Below are 24,232 nucleotides of genomic sequence, written 5' to 3' on the forward strand. Positions count from 1 at the left end.
CAGAGGTCTCCTCTCGAGCGCGGCTCAGCCGGTTGGAGAAGAGGCAGATTGATTCGGGACGGTGGGTCGCATCTGCGTCTGCGGAGGCTGATAAATATCATCCGCGCGCGCACACACACACGCTGTGGTGATTCTCACTCAGGGAAATAAAAGGAAAGGAGACGGAGGTGTGTGGGGGGGCAGAAGGAAAGAAAAGCAACATGTCATCAAGGTCTGCATTACCGTCTGGAAACGACAGGAGCACCGGAGACCATGTAAGTGCAATTACAGCCTATAGCCTCTATATGTGTGCGCGCGTGCGTGTGTGTGTGCAGAAGATGAATGTGCATCCTTTAAATAACACAGGAGCTCCTCATCATATATGTGTGCGCCCTGTGGCGTTCATTCATTCATTCATTCAGTCATTCATTCATTCATGCACTGGCTTTATTCTCAGTGCGCACCGGGGTCACACACACACACACACACACGGTGCTGTTATTCCTCATTAGGAGAATGGACTGTGGGGATTATTATGAGGGAGGGAGGGATGTTTTAGCAGAACAGCCTCTCAGGCTAAACGGGCTAACCTTGAGTGTGTGCGCAGGGGAAAGAGCCGATGGATGGAACGCGCACTGCCCGGGACTGTAATAACGCTCAGCGGATATGCGCAGAAACCCTGAAAACCAGCCGTCACCTCTTATTATAAGACTGTGGAGAGAGAGAGAGAGAGAGAGAGCGAGGGAGCGAGTGATGTCACATTATAGCTACACCTTACTGCTGCTGCCTCAGTGTGTGTGTGTGTGTGTGTGTGTGTGTGTGTGTGTGTGTGTGTGTGTGTGTGTGTGTGTGTGTGTGTGTGTGTGTGTGTGTGTGTGTGTGTCCTCCACCCCCCCCCCCCCCTCCCCTCCTCTCCTCTCCAGAAATCGGATGGGTGGCACAGACGAGCACCAGAAGGCCGACACAAATGCACAGAGACGGGGCGAAAAATATGTGGGTTGTTGTTCGCATGAAGCGAGAGGATTACTGCGTAAAAAAAAAAAAAAAATGATGTGTGCAGTCCATTTGCTGCGCAGTCTACAAAGCGCCCAACCCCAGAGCCAGTGGGTGTCAGACAGCAGCGTACATTGAGTACAGTGCATAACAGAGGCCAGGCCTGCAGAAAAAGGAAAGGAATCCAAGAGGGTTTATTCATCGGAGACGGAGAATAATACGATCCACACATTATCTGTCTCATGAATATGTTTTTTTTGGAGTGATTGACATTGCTTTCATGTCATTTTCTCTGCCTTAAAACACTCTCTGGCTGGATTCCCTCCATCTGTTTGTTAGCAGAGCTCTGAGCACAGAGGGGATGGTTAAGCCACAAGATTTCTCTGTATGTGTGAGTGTGTGTGTGTGTTTTGCATCTTTGCTTATGTTGTGAGGACCCAAATCTGTACACACACTTGCATTATAGAGCATGATAGAGCATCATAGGGATGTGTCACCCCAATAATAATTGACATTTTTCAAATTGTAAGAGGTTAGGTTTATGTCAATGTAAATAAAATGTGCAGTAAATGAGTGTCATGTGAAGTGTCACAGATGAGGCTTTGTGTGTTTGGTACGAGATGCATGATTGAATCTGAATGCTTCCATTAGAGTGGACCTGTCACCGCTTAACAATTAAGCCGCGATGACAGACGCGTGAATCGACTTGGCCTGAATATTATTGTGTTGCCATGTTGGCACAGGTGAGGTCTGGCCCCGACGAGCGCCGTACAGTCGGTGGATTAGTGTGCTCCACTGTGGAAGCCTTCAACACTCTGGGCTGGGACAACCGTTGATGTGGTAGAGTCCAAATTGGCTGTAGGTGGGGCGTGGGAACAGGAATGGAAGCGGCGTCTGAAGGTGGGGGCCTAGGACTGCGTGGTTGTGTTTGTATTCGTGTGTGTGTGAAGTTGAGAGCAAAATGGCATGCTGGGGGGATGGAAGTGTGATGCCTCAGGGCGAGGTACTGGCCAGGGACCACTGTGCCAGCATCTGCTCCCTTTTTTTACGCTTCCCTTCTACATTGCTCTTTACACTATTTTTTTTTTTTCCTCCCCTTCTCCATCTTGGTTCCTGGTGTAGTCTCATGTTTTCACTCCCTCCCTTCACCATCTATCCTCTCTCCGTCTTTCCTCCTCGACGCTTGTTTTGTCACATGACAGGTCGCTGCTTCAATGCTGCGATACATCAGGCTTTTGTTTGTGTAAATGCACATTGTTGTCCTCCTTTTTCTCCCCCTGCTCTGTTTCCCTGGCTGAAAATGATATGTGACTCAAGCTTTAGACTCCATCATGGCTGCACAACAATTCTCTGAAGCACTGGCCTCCAGATTTAAGCAGCTGCGGTGCTGGGCAAAAAAAAAAATAAAAAATCTTAAAGCACCAGCAGCTTTGTTGTTTTTGTGTCTGTCAATTTAAAAACCTGGTGTAATAGATCCTTTTTTCACAAGCAGATATTTGAACAAATCCAGATTATTTACCAATAACATTGATTAGGGTTCCAGCCAGGTTTGTGCTATTGTTCGAGTGTAAGGACACTTGCAGTATTATACCTCACGTTGCAGTGACATACCTCCTGTTATATGGTGGCATAGTGCATGGGGACACTTTTAAACAGCTCAGCAATCTCATTTTTGACTTCTCAGGCTAATAGTAGATTATACTGAATATAATATGGGCTCTGCTCTTGTGAGAAGTGACAAAGTACAACAGGAAGATATGTGTGCATATTCCTACATGTGCAAAAGTAGTGGTACACAGTGTTTAATGATCATCATGTACTTAGTTTAATTACCTTCTTTATAGTCATGTTTATGAAGTGAAGTCAGAAAGGGAGAATATGTCATCAAATAAATTATATTTGGTGTAGTTTTTCAAAAATAATTAATCCACCATGGTTCAAAGTTCTTTATTCCAGGGATTTGAGATCTCACAGAAACTCACGTGATTTAACGTGACTTCAGAATACAAACAGACATGGACACGTGGTCACTTCTTCGTCACAGCTGTTGTGTGTGCGATGTTTTGTGCTGAGAAACGCAAAAATCTGTGGATGAAGTCATCGCTGACTGATTCCGATTTTATCAGCATTTTGAGATCTTTATCGTGTTGCATCAACGTTTCTCAACCCTTGTGCAGAGAGCAAAACCACTTTGCAGAAACATATTTTTGCCTCTTTAACCTCCCTCCCTCCCTTCCTCCTCGTTCCCTTTCAGCATGTGTCGCTCGGGGCCAGCCGCTCAGACAAGGCCACCAGCCAGTCCAGCCGCTCGCTGGGCGCCCGGTGCAGGAACTCCATCGCCTCCTGCTCCGACGAGCAGCCGCACATCGGCAACTACCGTCTGCTGAAGACCATCGGCAAAGGAAACTTCGCCAAGGTCAAGCTGGCCCGCCACATTCTAACGGGCAGGGAGGTGAGACACGGACACTGATGTGTGGATGAATCATGAGAAAGTGATGTTTGAAGAAGAAGCTGATGGCTTTTGTAATAATTGTTGGAATGCTGAGTCAGCAATTCCCAACTCTTCACTTCCTGTTTATTTATAATTCTCTTGATATATCATCTACCACCTTTCTTTGGTTGTGATATTATATTTCTTATCCTTCATGTGCCATTGATCTGTTCATAAGTACAGTTTTATGCCAAATGTACAAGATTCCATTCTTCTTCTTCTTCCTCCTCTTTTATGGGGTTTAATGGCAGTTTGCATCCATAATATTGCATTACTGCCATCTTCAGGAGAGTTAGAAGACTCCCCCACACTTGCAGAAGACGATGAATATACAATAACACTGGAGACTAAAAGGCTAATGAATTAGCAAAAACTGCATGAATAATAGAGCGATGTGTGAAAATAAATGCATATATTAATACATTATCGTAATACAGTACAAAGTCAAATTAAGAAAGCTAATTAAAGGGTAAACTGATGAGGCAAAATAGACATAATTACAAGGCAAGGCAAATTTATTTGTACAGCGCATTTCAACAAGGTATTGTAACATGCTAGAAATAGAAATCCAGCAGCGTTATATGATAAAACACAGCAAAAACTGCATCTACAGAGATAAGAATTGATTTTGCAGACCTGCACTCTTCTGGGGGTTTGTTCCAGATATTTGGGCCATTAAAACTTAAATGTTTAGCAAACCTGACCCACATGACCTCAGTGGTCTGAACGGTTCATAGTGAGCCGGCGGGTCAGAAATGTAATTTGGGCTTAAACCACTTAGTGCTTTTATAGACGAACAAAGCAATATTTAAAAATCAATCCTTTGGCAGACGGTGTAAGGACCTCAGAACTACAGAGTTATGTGTTCCACTTTGTTGGGTCTTTGGTGCAGCAGCGCTCTGAATCAGTCAATCAAAGTGCGAGCTAAAATTATAAAATAAAACCCAAAAAATGATAATTCCACAATACACTGACACCAGAAATCAGTGTGCGTTTGAATTAAGGGAGCCAAACTGGTTTATCAGCGGTGTATTTTAATGTCACTGTTTTACTAACTTGGTCGTTCAAGGAAATATTACAAGTTAAAGGTGCATTATGTAATAAATCTAAAGCAACTGGCCATAAAATCCTCCTAATATGTCACAGAGACTCAGGAATAATGTTCATATAACAAACTGAACTCACCAACAACAACAGTACAGACAAAATATTTGCTTTAAAAAAAATATTTTGCAGACTGCAAATCATGTTTATGTTTTGAAATCATGTTTTGGCATGTGGCGCCACCTACCGCCATCTACCAATCATTGCAGTCAGTAGAGTCTCAGCTGCCGAGCAACCAGGTTGCCAGTTATGTCAGAAAACGAAACCTAAAAGACCTCGGTATTTTGAATTTGAATGTAGTAACCGTTGTTGGCATTCTTACATATGGCACCTTTAATTCATAATTAAAATGTTTGGTTATTTTACACGGATGATTTATTTTGGTCCCTGCTGCAAAAATAAAAACGAAAGAAACAAATCCGTATCGGCTACTGACCAAATTGTTCCTACATTTTTGGATGTCAATGAAATGAAATGATTGTTGTATGTGGATCAGTGACATCAGCAGCAGGACGAGCCTCTGATCACTGTGTAGGGAGGTGATTATTCAGAACGAGATCATGACACTCTTGTCTGATGTCTCTTCCAGGTTGCAATAAAAATCATCGACAAAACTCAGTTGAACCCAACCAGCCTACAAAAGGTAAGTTCTTCCCTTTTTTTCTAAATGAAACCCATGCAGCACTCTCTGAAACTCCAAAAAACACGATATAATGCAGATGATCTGGTCACAACAGTCAGAGCGTTAATGTGCTGCTTGGTGACGTACAGATTTGTGCTTGTGGGATGAGATGCTGTTTGGCAGGTGTGAGGCGCAGAAGAGAAACCTCTGCTCCAAAGACTAATCACTGTCCAGAGAGTATAGAGTGACACGTGCTGGGAGTCATCCAGTCCATCCTTTCATGTGCAAAAATTATGCTCTTAATTTGTCTTTCTCAACATTTCAACAGATAAAGATGTTTCTGTAATTGTTTTTGCGACTTCTCTTCCAATTTGGAGAACCTACAGTTTCGTAAACTTTAGTTAACCCTTAAAACTGAGAGCATTTTGGCTGCTTTTTTCCATTACTATGTCAAAACGTACTGTAGATACAGAGGATATAATAATGTGCAAATATCGTATATTCTTTTTTTCAACTATATAAACACACCTGAGCAAAAAGTACTCAAACTGTTGGAAATCGGATTGAATTTGTGAAATTTGGAACTATTTCAAAGTTCATTGTCTATTTGGTGACTTCTGCACAATTATCGCTACTTTATATCACTGTTAAAAATAATTATAACTTTGACTCAACAACATATAACACAAATGAATGTGTGACCTATAATCAAACACCCCCAGGATGTCCATATAAGGAGTTGTGCATTATTCCCATGGCAATTTACCCTGGGGTGCACCTGCAGCACAGAAGAGTTATGTAACCATATGTAGTTTTGTCTATTGTCTGCTATTGTGAAAAATTGTACACAAATATTGAAAAAAATGTGAAATATAAATTAAAAATATACAAATCTCAGTTCCATTCAAACCACTGTCAATGTTGATTATTTCTCAGTATAGTGGTGTTTTAATTTCAGGTCATTTCGACACTGTAGGAAGTGATGTAAGGGAGGGCTTTTTGGATGGCTAGCTTCTTCTTCTTCTTTTCTGCTGGTCAGCAGCAGCAGAGTGTTGAGCCTGAATGGTGGACACTGAAGGTTTGTTCTGCATGAAGGTCAGAGACGCGTACAACAACAACAACAACAGTGGACACGTTGTTGGCTTTACCAGCCGTCAAGTTGCAGCCTCAGAGAGGTGCAGATGCAGAACGTGGTATTTAAGAAGACCTCTAAAACAGGAGACTGGAGGATCTCCATGACCCAACATGGCTGACATGAAGGCCACCTGATCACATCTCCATCTTAGCTACCATCTATAGGAGTCAACTTTTCTGCCCTGTCATGTTTGTCACAGGTGAAGAAGCAGGTTGTGGGTGAAGGATGACATGAGGAAGTGCAGATATTTGCCTTTAATGCTGCTTATACATATATATGTATAGATGTTGGTCAAAGTGACTTCCTCTTTGAGCCATATGTCTGTCAGTCTGTCCCTCCTCCCTCTCTTTCGACCTCGCTCTGCCGGCCTGAGCTGCTCTGCCTCTGGGCAAGAAGTGAACAGACCAGAAGAATCAAATCAGTCATGAAAAAAAAGCTTTATGTGTGTATAGTGTGCATGCATGCGTACATACATGCATGCATGCATGTGTGTGTGTGTGTGTGTTTGACCATAAGATGTCTATATATTCTGCTACATGTGGTCAAAACAAGGAGAATCTTCCTTTTTAATGATATATTTTCATTTTGTTACTTCTCCACAGTAAGTTTTTTTTGGTCCGTAAAAGCAAGATCTCATTGTTTTCTGTTTCCCAGAGCCATCCGCTGCCATTTTTGATCCCCGACTTCCTGTAATCATCATACTTTGACTCATCGTGTGCTTCTAGTGATTTTATCACAACGTAAAATAATTGAATTAAGCCCCACCTGGTCTGATTACTGGATACTCTGCAGAAGCTATACATTCATGGACTGGACTCTTTGGTTCAGAACGTAGGATTGATGAGGAAGATGAAGGGGTTGGCCACTGATTTGGAGAGAACACCGTAACAATTGCCGGTGATGATCGCAGTCTTCTTTACATAACCGTGGGGCTAGAGAAAATCCTCGGTACTGAAGTTGTGAAAAATCCCATATTAGCATAATCCTGGGGGGTGATGTGATGTAGAGGGGGGGGCGGGGGGGAGGGAGGTGTATTGTATAGGCTTGGATGAAAGGGACGAGGATGGAAGGGAGAAGAAGAAGGATGTGATTTCAAACCTCCATCATCCACGAGGAACGCGATTACACAGAGGAACATTATGAGAAAGGACCACAGTGGCCTCTCTGTGCTGGTGCAGGACACATGAAAGCAAAACACGTGTTTAATTCTATCTTATTGTATATCATTTTTGATGGAAGCCAGGAACAAGTGCACGTGTTTCCCCCTCGTCGGCTTCATCGCAGGCGGTCGTTAACAACGGCCGTGGTCGAAACATGTCGTCGGGAGGGTTGTGTGTCGTTTTGACGGATCGGGCCGCTCCGTGCTGCCGGAACGAGCAGGGAATTAACGGGACGCCGGGATGATGATGATGATGATGATGATGATGATGAGAGGTTTCAGCATGTATCCCAAGATTCCCTCTAGCACAGCTGGAGAAGCGGGGAGAGAGGCCCGGTCTTAATACCTGGGTCGCTATGGCAACAGTGACGTTGGGGCACTGCTAGAGGAGAAGGCTGCCAGAGCAGTTGAATGAAGGAGGAGGGAATAGGGGGAGACGCATCGGAAAATAGGAGAGGGGGAGGATTGAGGAAAGAGGATAGAAAAGCTTATCGCACCATCTTTTTTTCCTTTTTTTTCCCAGTTGGAGTTGAGGACGTTTTTTTTTTTTACTGAGGGGCCGTCGCTGTTATTTACAGGAAACCATGGGAGCTGGCTCATATTTAGCATCCTGTACAGAAATATCACACGCAGTGAGACGTGCTCGGACAGAGTGGAAGTTGGGTCTCTCTTTCTCGCTGCTGATTCACACGTTTTGTGTGCGTGGGCCGTCCGTTTGTCACTTTTAACTGGTCGTTGTCACCCTCGGTGATTCTCAGAGACACAGAGGAAGTGAGACAGAAGTATAAAATTGTACTGGTCAGCCTCCAGTGTCTCTTAGTGTCAGCTGGAGGACTCGAAATTACCCAGAGTCCAACAGTTTAGTCGGACATGAAGGAAGCATTTTAGGCTTGATCGGATATTATGCTGCTTTTTGTTTTGATGTGTAAAACTGGTGGCGTTAACCTTTAAATGTGCAAATTACTGTGATAAATGTTTTTTTGCCTGGGTCATCATCACAATTAGGGCTGCAACGATAATACAATAAATCAATTATTAATCGATTCATAAATTAATCTTCAACTATTTTGATAATTAATAGGCTTGTGTGTTTTTTCAATAATTAAACCAAGTTTTCGGAAGAAATCATCAAATGGACCAAACAAGTCCATCAAATTAATTGAGAAAGTCCTCAATTATTCAGCAATTTATTATGAAAATACTTTGTTGTTTTAAGAGTTGCAGCTTTAATCACAATATAATTTTCCTAATATGGCAATTATACCAATATATATATTGGTAACACATACATTTCTAATGCTAATGTATCCGTTCATCAGGACAGTGTCACGTCTAAAGTAACATGGTAGAAGATGGTTTAAGAGCGTCAATACAAAAAGCTGCACGAATGTCCTATTTTCTACCTTGACGGTCAATATTTCTGAGCAAGATGAAGCGCCTAACGCACTGAAAGGCCTAAATAACAGAGAATACACAGGTTTTTACTCTCTGTTATGAGGATCCTATGTTTGTCATTTTTTTGATGTCAGTAGAACTTCTTAATTGTCAATTATTGGGTTTTCCTAAAAAATCTGAGTTATGTTGGGTATGATCTGCTCCTGAAATCTCCATGAGTGGACGAAAGACAGAAGAGTTAAAAATTATGGATTTTAAAACTAGAAAAGCACTCGGAGAGCGCAGACCTCCGCCAAGGCAGCTCAGCCCCCCCACAAAATAGCGATTAAAAAATTGTGATAGCATCTATGGATCACATCCGAGATTTAAAGGTGCCATATGTAAGAATGTGGCCAAAAAAACGACAGTTACTACATTCAAATTCAAAATACCGAGGTCTTTTAGATTTTGTTTTCTGACGTAACTGGCACCCCATGGTTGCTCGGCAGTTGAGACTCTACTGACTGCAGTGATTTGTAGACGGCGGAAGGTGGCGCCACATGCCAAAACATGATTTCAAAACATAAACATGATTTGCAGTCTGCAAAATATATTTTTTCATGCAAATATTTTGGCTGTACTGTTGTTGTTGTTGTTGTTGTTGAGTTCAGTTTGTTATATGAACATTATTCCTGAGTCTCTGTGACATATTAGGAGGATTTTATGGTCAGTTGCTTTAGATTTATTACATAATGCACCTTGTTTTTTTTTTTCAATTGTTCCTGGTCCCATTGCAGACATTTCCTGAAAATTTCATCCAAATCTGTCTGCGACTTTTCGAGTTACGTTGCTAACAGACAGACAAACAAACATATACCTCCTGGTGGAGGTCAATAACCCTATAAATCTAAGTATATCAGCATCTGGGTCAGGAAATCCACAAACATACATACATGTTTTGTGATTATGATAATAACAACAGTTCTCTCATCACTACCATTTACTGCAGTGGACACAATATTCAACAATCAAAGGCATTAATTGCAGTTTATTTTCAAATTATTATGTCACTAATAACATGCTTCTTCTTCCTCTTTCCAGCTCTTTCGGGAGGTACGAATAATGAAAACCTTAAATCACCCGAACATAGGTAAGGAACATGCATGTATGTCCACCTTGTGTTGCTGTGTGTTTATTTATTACCTCTTTAGGACGTTCTCTGGCATAAACTGTGACCGTGTCAGGCAAAGATTTGAGTTGTGTGTGTGTGTTTGTGTGTGTGTGTGTCGCTGACTGAAGTGCGTCTCAGGCGTCATACCGAGGTCACGAGGTTGGATTTTCTAAAGCTGAAATGTCATATGGATCAAAACCCCCCCACGGAACTAACAGCAGGTTCCTCTGTGCTGAGAGTGACAGGCGGCCAGCTGTGCTATTATTTATAGTGCGAGCGGGATTTGTTTATCTATATTTGATTTTAATCTGCGTCTAATTCTGTTTTCTGTATTACAGTGAGGCTGTTTGAGGTGATAGAGACAGATAAGACCCTTTACCTAATAATGGAGTACGCCAGTGGAGGTGGGTACATCTGTCTGTCAAATACGTCATCCATTGTTTCGTCTTTTATTTTGAATTATGCTTCAAATGGAACATTCTGAGCATGTGATTCATTTCTGATTTATTGTGCAATGTCCTGAAACATGATGTGTTCAGTGGAGTTTTTTCCCATTGCATTTGAAGAACAGCTTTTAATGTCACTTTGATATTTTGGGATGTATTGCATTTCCATACGTCACTCATGTACATTAACAGAAAAGTCGAGCTAAAGTTGGATTCTCATAGCTGAGGTCGAGTTCCGTATCTACTATGGCTGAACAGTTAAAGCCAAAATGTGTGTCAAAATCTCATTGAAAATGAGAATAATGATGTAAAAATGACCATTCCCTCTGATATCACAATTCATCGTTCAGCCTTCCTATCGACACATTAGGGATATAGCGATTGGTGATTGGTTTTTTTCAACATGTCCAAGTTAATTGTCATTTATGGTTTGAAGAACTAAAAAAGCATAGAATACAATATTGTCAAAATCGCTCATGGGATCTTAAATCCTACATTTAATATAAAACATTGACTAATGAGGTCACATTTTTGAAAGTTTGGAGAGCGGGAGATATCTGCTTCTTTGAAAGTCCTGTGCTGAAGTATTTGAAATAAATTTGGTGCACAATTTTAATATCAGATATACAAATATATAATTTGTATATAATTAAAATACAGTGTCCTTAATCAAAGTATGCCATTGTCTTGTAATCCACCCCCTTACTCTAAGACCACATGTGTCAAACTCAAGGCCCGGGGGCCAGATGTGGCCCGCCATGTGATTTTATGTGGCCCGCGAATGATTAATTGGTCTTAAAAATCTGTGTTGAAATAGGTCTATGCTGCTTTTAAGGCGTGCGTTGACCATAAACTACATTTCCCACAATGCATGGCGATTGTGTTACCCACAAAGTGACAGCACCGCCACTATATCGCAGTATCATGGTATATGCATCATGCGACAAGTGAAATTGAATAAGTAATAAATACAGAAAGTTATTTAGCAATATGTTACGGAGTTGTTACCTTTATTTTACTTTAGCTATTATATTTGGTTACATTTAGTTACATTTATTCTGTATGAGGGTTACATCTGGCCCTTTGAGGGTATTCTGAGAAGGTGAGACCAAGTAAAGTAAAGTAAAAATGCATTATACTGTAGGACTGCAAAAATCAATTCAATCAATCAATTAATTTAGTTCATGTTTGGTCAATAAAGTGATCTCTCAAGGACAATATTGTATTGTTTCGTCCCACAAACTAAAGTTATTCAGTTTCAGTGACTTCTTTATTATTATATGAAACCAGAAAGTTTTCACATTAAAGAAGCTAGATTATTTATTTATTTTATAATCGATTAACGATCGTTTGAGGGATTAAGCGTTGCCGATGAAAGACGGGATGAATTAAAAATGACGGCAGCCTCTTCTTTTAATAGACCTCATACAGTAGGATTATGTTTATAGATTATGGAACCACAGCATAAATAACTGAGCAGTCCCTCTGCTGTGGTGGTGCAGACGTTCAACACACACTCGGGCGTAAAAGCAGCTCAGTGCATGTCGAGTCATTTTCCATGTTATTCAAGGTTTCGTAGGAATTGAACATTAACTTTGATGCTTTAAAGTTACATTATTTCTTTATTTAGCTACACTTTGACATGTTGGAAAATACACGCATTGGCCCTCTTGCTGGGAATTATGTGAAATGAATGACATTGCGCTGTTAAATTAGCGTAGCTTAGCATTATTGCAGAAAAATGTTGTTGAGCTTAGCTTAGCTCATCTTTCTCCATTATTTTGTGTTGTTTTGCTGCATTAAACTAATATTGTATCATGGTTATGATGATTTTTAACAACAATAATCGAATTTTGTCAGTGTGCTACGTTTATGCTACGCTAAGCTAACTGGGCTCAGATTTTGACAGGTACGAGAGTGGTATTGATCTTCTCGTGTCTTGGCAAGACAGAGAATGAGTGTATTTCCCAAAATGTCAAACTTTTCCTTTAAGTCTTTCCTCTCAACAAGAATAAAGTTGAAGCGGACACCTTGATAGCGCTCATAGCCTAGCCTTTATAAATATTGATGTGCATGAAATCGATTGTGTGTATCAGTGATATATAATTAAAGAAGCCAGCGACTGTAATGCCTCGCGCTTGCTCTCAGGTGAAGTGTTCGACTACCTCGTGTCTCACGGAAGAATGAAGGAGGTTGAAGCCAGAGCCAAATTTCGACAGGTACGAGTTTCGCCGCCTCGTCATCACCACATTACGCCACATGTTAAACTGTCAGTCCTTAACGTTTTGTTCCGTGTCCTCCGTGTTCACAGATAGTCTCTGCTGTCCACTACTGCCACACCAAGAACATTGTCCACAGAGATTTGAAGGTGAGGAAAAAAATCTCCGAAGATGTTTTTAGCGATGAGGGGGGGGGGATTACGGCTCGTCCAATACTAGGGCGTTTGTTTTGCTGCTGACAGATTACACTAAACGGAAAGTTATAATCTGGGACTAGTCCTAATCTGTGCCTGTGTAAAAGGCCCTTTAGCGCGTGAAGCCTTCTTTTTTTTATTATTATTATTATTATTTATTATCGGTCACATTCTGACTGTTATAGATTATAACATTAAATGTGATCACATGCAGTGACATACACAGTATGAGTCATGTGCAGTATTTATGTTGTTGGAAAACATGCAAATAATCCCACCCCCCCTCCCCATCTGTCCCTGAATCTCACTCTTTCTTTTCCTTCATTACAATCCCTGTTATTGTGTCCAACTCTCATTCCTCTCCCCTCCTACCATTTTCCTTCCTTCATTGTGTTGCTCTCTGCCTTTCCCCCCCCTCTGCCCATCCCTGCCTCTGCATCAACTGTATGAATGATTCAGGCGGAGAACCTTCTGCTGGACGCCGACGCCAACATCAAGATTGCCGACTTCGGCTTCAGCAACGAGTTCACGCTGGGGAACAAGCTGGACACGTTCTGTGGCTCGCCGCCCTACGCCGCCCCCGAGCTTTTCCAGGGCAAGAAGTACGACGGGCCTGAGGTGGACGTCTGGAGTCTGGGAGTAATCCTCTACACACTGGTCAGCGGCTCGCTGCCCTTTGACGGGCAGAACCTGAAGGCAAGCGGGGGTGGGAGGAGCGTTTGTCTGTCTGTCTGTGATGTTATTGCAAAAAAAAGAAAGTAAAAATAGTACCTTTATCCATAATCCAGCAGATGGCAATGGAAGCCCCTGAGAGCTGGAGCAGAGGGTGGAGACAAATGTGTGTTTAAGCGCTCACATCTACACAGACTGTCTGCTTTTCAAGCAGTTAGACTGCAGTTTTATTTATGCACAGCACCAAATGACAGTATGCATTATTTCAAGGCACTTTAGTGAGGTTAAAAACATTGTAATATTTGAGGAAAAACAGCTCCGACAACAGTCACCGTTACATCACACTGATTAATCCAACACGTTAAATAATTAAATGTACTATGAGTGGACGAGTTGTTGGTGAGTAACACGTACAGTGATGGACCAATCTGGCAGTTGTCAAAAGTGGAGAATCAGAATTCCCTCGACACAGTTCAATTATGACTTGCTGTGACTGTTGCTGTGCTGCACTGCTGCCACTAGGGGAGCAACAGCTCAACAAGCCCACGATTCGGTTGCAAAATAAATTCAGCCAGTAGTGGCATTACATGTAAATAAAAAAGTCACATTGTTTATGGTTTCATACCAAACAAAAATACTTCCAGTATACATCAATTTTTCACAATAAACTGTACGTTCTGTCTTTAGTGGCTTTCCTTGAACTGTATATGAAATTTCAACTAATCTCCTTAAATCTTTGGCTATGAACAGGCCGACAGCTTTTGTTATGTCTTTGTGTTTGTCTGAATGTGTGCGATAGCGAAGAGTCCAAACACCTTCCTCGTTCCTGCCACTTGACACAGCAGACAGTCTGTGATTATTTTTTATTGAAGAGTTTGTGCACACAATCCAATCCATGCAGAATCTTTTTTATAGCGAATATATATGTATACACTCTTAGAAATATAAGTGCTAAGTAGAACCATATAAGGTTCTTCGGCTTGTCCTCATAGGCGAACCCCTTTTTGGCCCACCCTGAACCCTTTTGGAGGGTTCCACCAAGAACCCTTTTAAAACCCTTTATTCAGGAAAGGGGTTTTAAAGGGTTCTCTGGATCAAAATGGTTCTTACTGGAACCATTAGTGTTACCAAGAACCCTTGAAAAACCCTTTCTTCGGAAAAAGGGTTTTTCAGAAGCAAATGGTTCCAGGTAGAACCTCAGCCCTTGTAGAAGAACCCTTTTGGAACCCTTATTTCTAAGAGTGTACACACATTTAATGTACATAATGACATATTGTGGTTTACGCCTCCCAAACGGATTCACACATATTTACACACACATTACAAATAATCCAATTATTGTATTTTAAAATTCATGTAAAAATGCATTTTGACCGACTGAAATTGTAGTAAATTGGATTTTTCAAAATTGGACGAACACACCCAGATAATGTGATTAGTAGTTGAGAAACTACTGCACATTTACCTTCATTTGGAACTGAGCTGGACTCTAGCTGTTGGTGCAGAGAAGAATAAGACATGAGTGACAAAAACATGGTGAAATTTAAGCCAGGGACCAATTTTTTATGCTCTTTCAGCCTTAAGGACTTGATATTTTCAAGTTAATGGATGGTAGGAAGTTGTGGAATGACACTCATCATGTTAACGGACACTGTCTAATGCTTACAGGCTGTAAGCATTACAGGGGTGGTGGGCGTTTTGCCCCCGAGCAGAGAGGAAGCAGACATACATCATTCAATATGTCAATACCCCGCCAGTGCTTTTATACTGGGACAAAGGCAGTGGTGGTGTAGTCGACCTACAACTGTAGCTCCACTTAGTAGTAAATCAAAACATACAAAACGCATTTTGCTTGGTGTCTGTGTGAGGGGGCAGTGTTATGATCTGGTGTTTACTTTAATGTCCAATTTTCCCCATCCTGCGGTCAACAGGAGCTGAGGGAGCGTGTGCTGCGGGGAAAGTATCGCGTGCCCTTCTACATGTCTACAGACTGCGAGGGCATCCTCCGCCGATTCCTGGTGCTCAACCCCACCAAGCGCTGCACCCTAGATGTGAGTGGGTGACAAAGAGCATGCAAATTAAAAAAAAAATAAAAATCACATTGAAATTGGAAGCGGCTGCAGCTTCTTCTTCTTCTTCTTTTATTTCCCCTTCTTTGTGACTACAGCAAGTTATGAAGGACAAGTGGATAAATGCAGGGTACGACAACGAAGATCTGAAGCCACACATAGAACCTGTCGAGGACTTCAGTGATCCGGCTCGCATCGGTAACCGAACCACATCAATGTTGTCAAGTTATAACGCAATGTGTTTTGTCACTGTCTCTTTCTTACCCTGGATTGTTTGTGGTCTTCAGAGGTGATGGTTGGAATGGGCTTCACTCCAGAGGAAATCAAGGACTCTCTGCTCAATCAGAAATACAATGAGGTCACAGCCACCTATTTACTGCTGGGCCGCAAAGGAGACGTGAGTTACATATGTATAAATTACAGGAAGTAGGAATGCACCGATACCAGTTTCTGGTCCAACGCTGCACTCGTATTTGCGTTTGTAAAAAAACTACTCCGACACTTCTGCACCTGATACTACTTTACGCGTCTTCAAGTGAGCTGAGCAGGTGTGAGGCGATAAGCGGATGTGTCGCATTGTCAGCAGTTTGGAAATATTTCCAGATAAGCGATGATGACAAAAGTAGAGCGGACTGTAACCGTAAAAGTGTTCTGCTCGACCGTCAAGAGGAGGAGCCAAAAGTAGCTCCTTTTCATTTGATAGAACTAATTCAAGTCTATCTGTTCATATGCCTTTACTCGCATAAATATTTGGGGTTTGGGTTGGGCTTAGGGTTAGCCTTAACCCACCTAAATATTTGGGGTTTGGGTTTGGGTTGGGGTTAGGGTTAGATATTAAATATTTGATGTTCCATGGCAAACAAGCTTACTTGGAAATCAAAGCTGAAATAATGATCTCTTATATTCTCCATCTTTTGATGTCAAACCGAAAGTGAACAGCAAAAATAAAGGAATTGGCTTCACTTCACTTCCAATACTTTTGGAGGGCAACTATGATTTAAGAGCGGCAAAAAGAGATAATGGGGAAAAAACTAGCAATCATGAACTGGTGCAAAATTCTACCATTTAACCACCTCAGAATGTTTTGGATGATTATATGAAGGAACCGTTTATTTGTAAAAGTCCCTGCTTTGCACATTTGTGTCAAAATAAAAGCCCCTTAATTAGTCAGGGGAATTTACTTAACATTTGTTTAAAGGGTGTTACCATTGTCCCCATGACATAATGATTCTAACCTGAAACTGACCATAAAATTCTCCAAAAACTGTGACTGTGTGACACGTTTCTGTCCACTGTGACATCACAGGAGGGCAGTGAGGCTCGTTCAGCCAGTAGCCTGTCTCTGGCGAGGGTAAGACCCAGCCCCATCACCAACGGGACCAACAAGCACTCGTCAGCCACCGGCTCTTCTTCCTCTTCCACCTCGTCCTCGCACAGCAAGACCCAGCGCAGTGCCTCCACTTACCACAGGCAGCGACGGCACAGTGACTTCTGTGAGTCTCTATTCTAACATGGTCGCTCCCGGAGGCTGGGTCAGGACCCACAGACGGGTTTTTAGGAGATTTTTTGGTCGATATGATTTTGAGAGGGGTACTGAGGCTTTTTGGGTCCTGTATCATTCATTATTGCCATGTTGGTGGTGGTGAGATGACATGCCAGTCATTTTTTCTTTCTTATATAATACATTTATTAGATATGTCATCTTTAATTAGCTGTGATGAATGCATTAACGCTTGCATTGGTTCGCAGTAGCTCATCTATAAAATATCGGAAACACGGCTGTTACAGATAAAGGAGCGACTGCAAACACTGCAGGGTTCACCATGTACCGCACGTGCAAACTCTCTGCAGAATACTCCTTATATGAGTTTCTGTGTTTCTTTGCTCTGCTGTCCTCCACAACAAAGGTGGGCCTTCCATGCCCGTCATGCACCCCAAGAGGAGCCCGACCAGCACGGGCGAGCGGGAGCTGCGCGAGGGACGGATGCCTTCTCGCAAAGCCAGCTGCAGCGTGATGGGGAGCCACAGCCTCCCTCCCTCCAGCCCGATGGTCAGCAGTGCCAACAACCCCAACAAGTCTGAGATCCCTGACCGCCGCAAAGACATGACTGCCACCACAGTAGGTCCTTCTCAAGCAGGGAAGGGAGACGGATCTGGTTTTATCCCGATAGTAGATAGGAGTCATAGATGGATAGATAGATGTACAAGAACTGTATGAAGCAGAGAAGGCAATGTGTATATATATATATATATATATATATGTGGTGGACTTCCCTGCGCTGAATGCCAAAGTCAATCTTATCTATTCTGCCTCTGATTTATTAATTCCACTCTGTGTAGAATAACATCCCTGGAAGCGCCATGACACGTCGGAACACATACGTGTGCACAGACCGTTCAGGAGGTGACAGACACTCTCTTCTGCAGAACGGCAAAGATAACAGGTACAGGACTTTATATTGCATTCTAGACAGTAGCTTGAAGTATTTCCGTACATATATTTTGTATATTGTAAACCAGGAGAAAATAACTTTTGAGCTTTGAATCAGGCCTTTGCAGATGGAGAGTAGCTCTCTTATCATTTACAGTTGGTTAAAGAAACCTATTAGTTTCTATTCTATTAGTTTGTTTATGAACTCAGACCTGCAGTACCTCCACGATCCACAAGGTGGATGCAGCTCAGACTTCCAACACCAATATTAACAGTTTTCTCTACTGGTCCAGCCCAGATTTGATGAATAGTTAAGTACACCATGTATCTGTCAGTCACGTCATTGCATGAATTCATGACTCAACGTTGCCTAATGTAGCATAGTGACCATCGTAACAGGCAAAAAGATCTTGTAGTCGGACCTTAAAGCTGAGGACTAACTGTTACAGACCACCTGACTCGGGGTTATCTTGAACTAAAACATGGCTTTTAAACCTCAAATCTTTATTTCTTTTTCCTTCCCTTGCAGCTCCTTGAGCCACCGCATGCCCGCCGCTTCTCCCTCCACGCTCAGTATCACCGGGGCTGGAGCGGCCTCCTCCTCGTCTTCTTCGGACAGATGCCGCCTGACCCGAGGCTCCACGATCCGCAGCACCTTTCACGGGGGACAGCTGAGGGACCGCGGGCCCCCGGTTTACTCGGCCCCGCCCACTTCGCCCACTCTGTCCCACCATGAAGCTAGCCCCCTGCCCCACGCCCGCACCAGGGCAACATCCAACCTCTTTACCAAGATAACCTCGAAACTCACTCGCAGGTAGATGTCTACACTACATCATATGTCATGTGTGTCACGGACAGGCCCGGGTCGTGTTTGTGAACAGTGACGCCGTTCTCGGCCTCCAAACATCTAAAGGACATCGTTGTTTGACGCGGTTATTATTGTGTACTTCTGTAGAATCTATTCAAACTCAAAAAGTACTGACCGATGCAGTGAATATGAAGCTTAATCCAAGTATTTTTGCATTTATTACATATTTAAAAATGCAGATGCAATCGATTGGGGGGAGAAAAGGCTGATTTTGCAGGGATTTAGGATTCAAATTCCTATTTTTTGTGCGTTGATAAAGAATCAAACTGGCGGGAGAACGTGAGGAAGTGGCCTCATATAACACACAAGGATATTTTCAATTATTTTGTGCCGTTTGTGGACGATTGAATGAAATAATGAATTAATAAAAGTAGGCAATATAACGGCTGAAAAAAACAAAGTGAAACAAACACATCACACCACAGCATGTGTGCTTGTTTGTGCGGCCGCTTTCATCCGCGTTCCTGTCTTGTTTTTTGCGGCCAATGATCAAAAGATTCCCGTTACATTAAAGCCATAAACCAACTGTTCTAGTACATACGATACTTTTCTAGAAGCTATGTCGTCTTTCAAAGTTGTTGTCGGGCCTGCTGCGTAAAGCTGGGCCAACTACTGATTGGTAGTTTGTTTGCTCTGGTCCAAATCAGTCGACAGACCAAAAATAAAAACCATGAGAACGTTTACTCTGCTTATTACACTCTTAGAAATAAGGGTTGCAAAAGGGTCCTGAGGTTCTACCTGGAACCATTTGCTTCTGAAAAGGGTTTCAGGGTCAAGGGTTCTTGTTAACACTAATGGTTCCAGTGAGAACCATTTTGATCCAGAGAACCCTTTAAACCCCTTTTACTGAATAAAGGGTTTTAAAAGGGTTCTTGGTGGAACCCTCCAAAAGGGTTCCTTGTGGAACCTTTATAAAAAGGTTATACCTGGAGCCAAAAAGGGTTCTCGTCCATAATTCTGTGACAGAAACACTGCTGCTACTTCTGTACGTCTGCCCAGAACGTTGAGGCTGATTCACCTGGTAACTGGATCAGAGTTCTCACCTGACAAGACTTTGTTTAGGAAGAAACCGGAACCACAAACTGGTTCCAGAGGGGAAAAAAGAGGTCAGGTGTCCGATGTATCCACGCTTGATCTTCTTATCTAACTCTCAATGAGACAGGGAATATGGCGCTGAAATTGCCAAAATTAGATTAGGTAGATTACATACATGAATACAAAAGTATATGAGATAGCCTTTTTCCGTTACTAATCTGTATTTATTTATTTATCTATTATGGAGCGTTTTGTTAATTTAGTTGTATATTGCAGCTGTTTTCGCACATGCATATTGTCTAAAATGTTAAATTACTACATGAAGCCGTGATGTCCCGCGACCCTGACGCTTCTAAAATCTAAAAAGACTCCAGTTCCTCAACACGAGGTGGACTAATTGGCGAGATTTTGGTCCGCGGCGTCTGTTCTGTTACACACACACACACACGTACACACACACACACGCGTACACACTTATGCAAGTACTGCTCCATACACACACGATGGGCGGCACTAACTGGCCTTTACAATAATGATGTCTGTCTGTTTGTCTGTCTTTTGTTGTTTTAATCTCTAAACCCTTCATGTGTTTCCAGTATCACAGTATTCAGTTGATCGTATGTGTCTCCACATCATACTTTTATCTCCTCGTGCACAGTTTTAAACGAAGGGCCTGGAAAGAGATGTTTTTTTTAATCTTTTTATCTTTTGCACACTTTATGAAGTCTATAGGTTTCCTTTGATGTGTGTGTGTGTGTTCTTGTACTTGCGGCATACTGAGGACCAGAGAGGGTTTTTAACCAACAAAGTGAGGTCTTTTTTACAAAGTGAGGACATTTTGGCTGGTCCTCACTTTGTTTTCATTCAAATCACTTCCTTAGGCTGTAAACATGCTATACTGTTATTAACGGAGGTCCTCAATTTGGTACAAAAACCTGTTTACCCTGTTGTTTCACACACTTTTTGCGCTGGGGCTCCACCTGCAGACATTTTATGGTACTACACCCAGTAGTTCTTGATAGATGTCATTCATGAAGTAGATATTTGTAATGCAGCAAGTACAAGAGTGCGTGTGCGCGTGTGTGCGTGCGTGTGTGGCTGTGTAAGGTGTGAGGTGATCTTCACGCACAGGGTTCTTGTGAATGTCCGAGGCTAAAACAAACAGATGGACTTGAATAATTAAAAAAAATGCATTATCTACTGTATTTCTTATTATATCTTATTTAATCTAATTTTCTAAAAATCCTACTGCGAACTGCTGCTTTAAAAAGTCACTTCTTTCTAGTTTTCGCGGCTTCAACTGTTGACAATCTGCACCCTTTGAATTACCAAACAAATGTTCTAATTCCCGATCAATGACCTGGAATAGTGAAAAATGAGCATATATGATGGATTGTGGGCTTTTATGGCCCCTGCTGAAAACAAATCCTAAAGGAAACCCTGTATGTAAATGAGTATACTTTCTAATTATAACCCTAACGTACCAGCAGCAAACAGTTTAACACCATTTCTCATGAAACTATCAGTTAATTTGGGCAACCATTGAATTTCCTGGGGAGCATGTGTTCTTTCTATGCACTGGAATTTAACAGATTCAGAGGGTTAACCCTGTCCCCCTTTGACATTATACTAATCTATAAAGGTAACTCAGTTGTAAACCTTTACTCTGTAAACCGTATAGTTTTTATTTCATGTCTGGTCTTGTATTAACATTTTCAGGCTTGTTTCAGACTCGGAGTGAGACTAAGATTCACTTTAAATAAAAAGAAAAAAACAACAACAAATAAATGTATATGAAAACATGTGGAACTGTCGTTATCACTTCCTGCCTTTCACCCAGTGGCTTTTTTGGGCCTGGATTATCCTCTGCTCCTCTCTCTCCTCCCTCCCTCCCTCAGTCGTCATAATCACACATGTCTAATCTTATCAAACCTCAGCTTTATCCTTGCCAATCAGCTGCAGCGCTGCGCTCTTTTTCACCACTTGCTCTCCTGTGATTCAATTATCTTCTCTCTTACTCCCCCAACCCCCTGCTCTTACCCTGTGTCTCTTTTTTTTTCCTCCTCCATCTCTATCTTGTTCCGTTTCCCCCCCCTCTGTCATGGCACCAGGGTCAACCTTGACCCGTCCAAGCGCCAGGGCTCAAACAAATCAGTCTCGGGTTGTACTCTTCCACAAGGATCAAAAACAGTTAGTAAGTTCCCATGACTCTTGCTTCTTTCTTGTCGACCTGTGCCGCCCCCCCCCCAGTCTGTCTTGCCTGCCTTCCTCCTCCAGCGAGGGGGAATCTCCTCTGGTCCATGAATGCCTGCCTGACATGTTCATACTTGTGTCTTTAAATGATTGCTTGTCTGCATGTTAGTTGTAAGCATGGTTACAGTCGAGGGTTTTCAGTGTGCAATCATCCCTTATTTTGTATTCGTGGTCAGGCCGACTTTTAGGGAAAAAATAACCGGAATATCTGCATGCTTTTGGAAGTTGTGAGTGAGGATACAGAAGCGTGCAGTGGTGAGAGACGACACATCACATGCTTCTTCTTGTTCTTGTTGCTTGGTGCCCACCTCATCTGCGAGTTGTGTTTTTTTTTTTCGTCTTAACCAAGCGTGTTTGTCTTCCAGGGTCACAAATGAATCTGAGGGAATCAGGAGATTTGCGCTCACAAGGTCTGTCCCACTTCTACTTCACTGACATTTGGTTTTTAACGCCAATCGTATGATGTAAACGCGTTAATGCTGGTTTTGCTTCATTTCTTCTCCCCCATAGTTGCCATTTACCTGGGTATCAAAAAGCGTCCGAGCCCTGGTCCATCGGACGTGGCTGGGATCTGAGAGGCGGCGGCGGCGGGCGGCGGGACCCTGCGGAGGTGGTACTGGCTCTGCGGGAGGCAGCGCTCGGGTGTGGCTGCCAGGTCCACCATGCCGGCCCTTTCCTGCTCTCCTGTAGCCACGGCGTGGCAGGGGGTCGCGTGGCTTTCGAGGCCGAGGTGTGCCATCTTTCTACAGGCAACTCAGAGACTTCTAACGGGGTGCGCTACACGCGACTCTGGGGGGCGCCGTTAGCTTTCCGGGACATTGCCACCCAAATCTCAAAGGATCTTGAACTTTGAACAGAGAGGGGGTGTGTTTGCATACGAGTGTGTGGGGTTTTTTGTGTGTGTGTGTGTCTGTCTGTGTGTGTGTGTGTTTGTGTGTGCAAATAGAGGAGGAGGAGATAACTGAAGGCAAAAAAAAAATCCCAGAAGGGGTGAGGGGCTGGACCCAAGAGAAAAGACTTCTCTTTCTGTCTCTTTCATGACTTACACCCCTCTTGCGTGTACACACACACACACACACACACACACACTTCTCACATGCACACACACACACACACACACACACACACACACACACAGACAATCTGACCCGTAAAGTCACTGAGGCACCTACACACACCACACTTTATCACCCAGCTCACTGAGCTGCTGCACCCACTGGACCTGGATCAGACAGATGGAATCTTAGCATATTTTTTATCGCTACTCTAGCCATAAATGACTCTTAATTTTCTTATTTATTTCTACGTTTTTAAACCCACTGTCACTTTCACCACCACGGAAAAAAACTCAATATCTCGTGTGGTGAATGTCATCGACGAGCTTTTTAAACTATTCTTTTGTACGTCATTTTCAGGTACGCCGTTAATTTCTCTTTTTTTGTTTTTCTCCTGACAATTTTTTTTGGACAATAACGTGCACAAATGTGGGGAAAAAAGGTACATTTTTAGTGAGGAGGCTGTAGAAGATGACGTGGATTTGATTCATGTGTTTGCAGTAGGGGGCGAGGATTAAGGTCAGCGGGGAGCAGAGTTGACAGGCATTTGGAATGTCCAATCAGAGGCCGACGTGAAGTAGATAAAGACTGTAAAACAAAGCTAAAATGTCAAGATGTGGCATCAGTCGTCTTTTCTGGTGTCCTGAAAGAATGAAATTGACTTTGAGACACATGCTTCTCTCTGATTGGCTGTATTCACTGCCTGTCCTCACTGTGAGCATTTGGATTTTCCAACCTTTCGCCCCCCTTTTCTGCACCTTAACCTTCCACCGAGAGCGTTGTGCTGAAAACGCGACAGTCGGTCGTCCCGCCACAGATATTAGAGACACTGTTATGGTGTGATGGTGTTTTTTCCAGTGCAGTGCGATTCTTTGGTTCCTGTTTTGTGCCATGTGATTTTTATTTTATTTTATTTTTTGCCTCGGTCACCATGTTAGTATGTTCGACAGGAACCCCCCCAT

The 24,232-nt window shown here is 42.6% G+C and overlaps 1 protein-coding gene across 1 annotated transcript; it reads left to right on the forward strand.

Annotated features, from left to right (window-relative positions):
• Positions 1-200: 200 nt before the first annotated feature.
• mark4a (MAP/microtubule affinity-regulating kinase 4a) lies at positions 201-22,838 on the forward strand (the record flags this gene model as incomplete). The annotated part of the gene is made up of 18 exons (XM_083910749.1): positions 201-254; positions 3,227-3,424; positions 5,157-5,210; positions 9,959-10,007; positions 10,367-10,432; positions 12,623-12,693; positions 12,786-12,842; positions 13,347-13,583; positions 15,491-15,610; positions 15,727-15,826; positions 15,916-16,025; positions 16,935-17,121; positions 17,536-17,747; positions 17,969-18,072; positions 18,589-18,873; positions 22,074-22,156; positions 22,581-22,625; positions 22,726-22,838. The coding sequence occupies 18 exons, from the start codon at positions 201-203 to the stop codon at positions 22,788-22,790; spliced, it is 2,097 nt and encodes a 698-aa protein (XP_083766875.1). The 3' UTR covers positions 22,791-22,838.
• Positions 22,839-24,232: the final 1,394 nt, after the last annotated feature.

The sequence above is a fragment of the Microchirus variegatus genome (assembly GCF_963457635.1).
Source record: "Microchirus variegatus genome assembly, chromosome: 2".
NCBI classification, from domain to species: Eukaryota; Metazoa; Chordata; class Actinopteri; order Pleuronectiformes; family Soleidae; genus Microchirus; species Microchirus variegatus.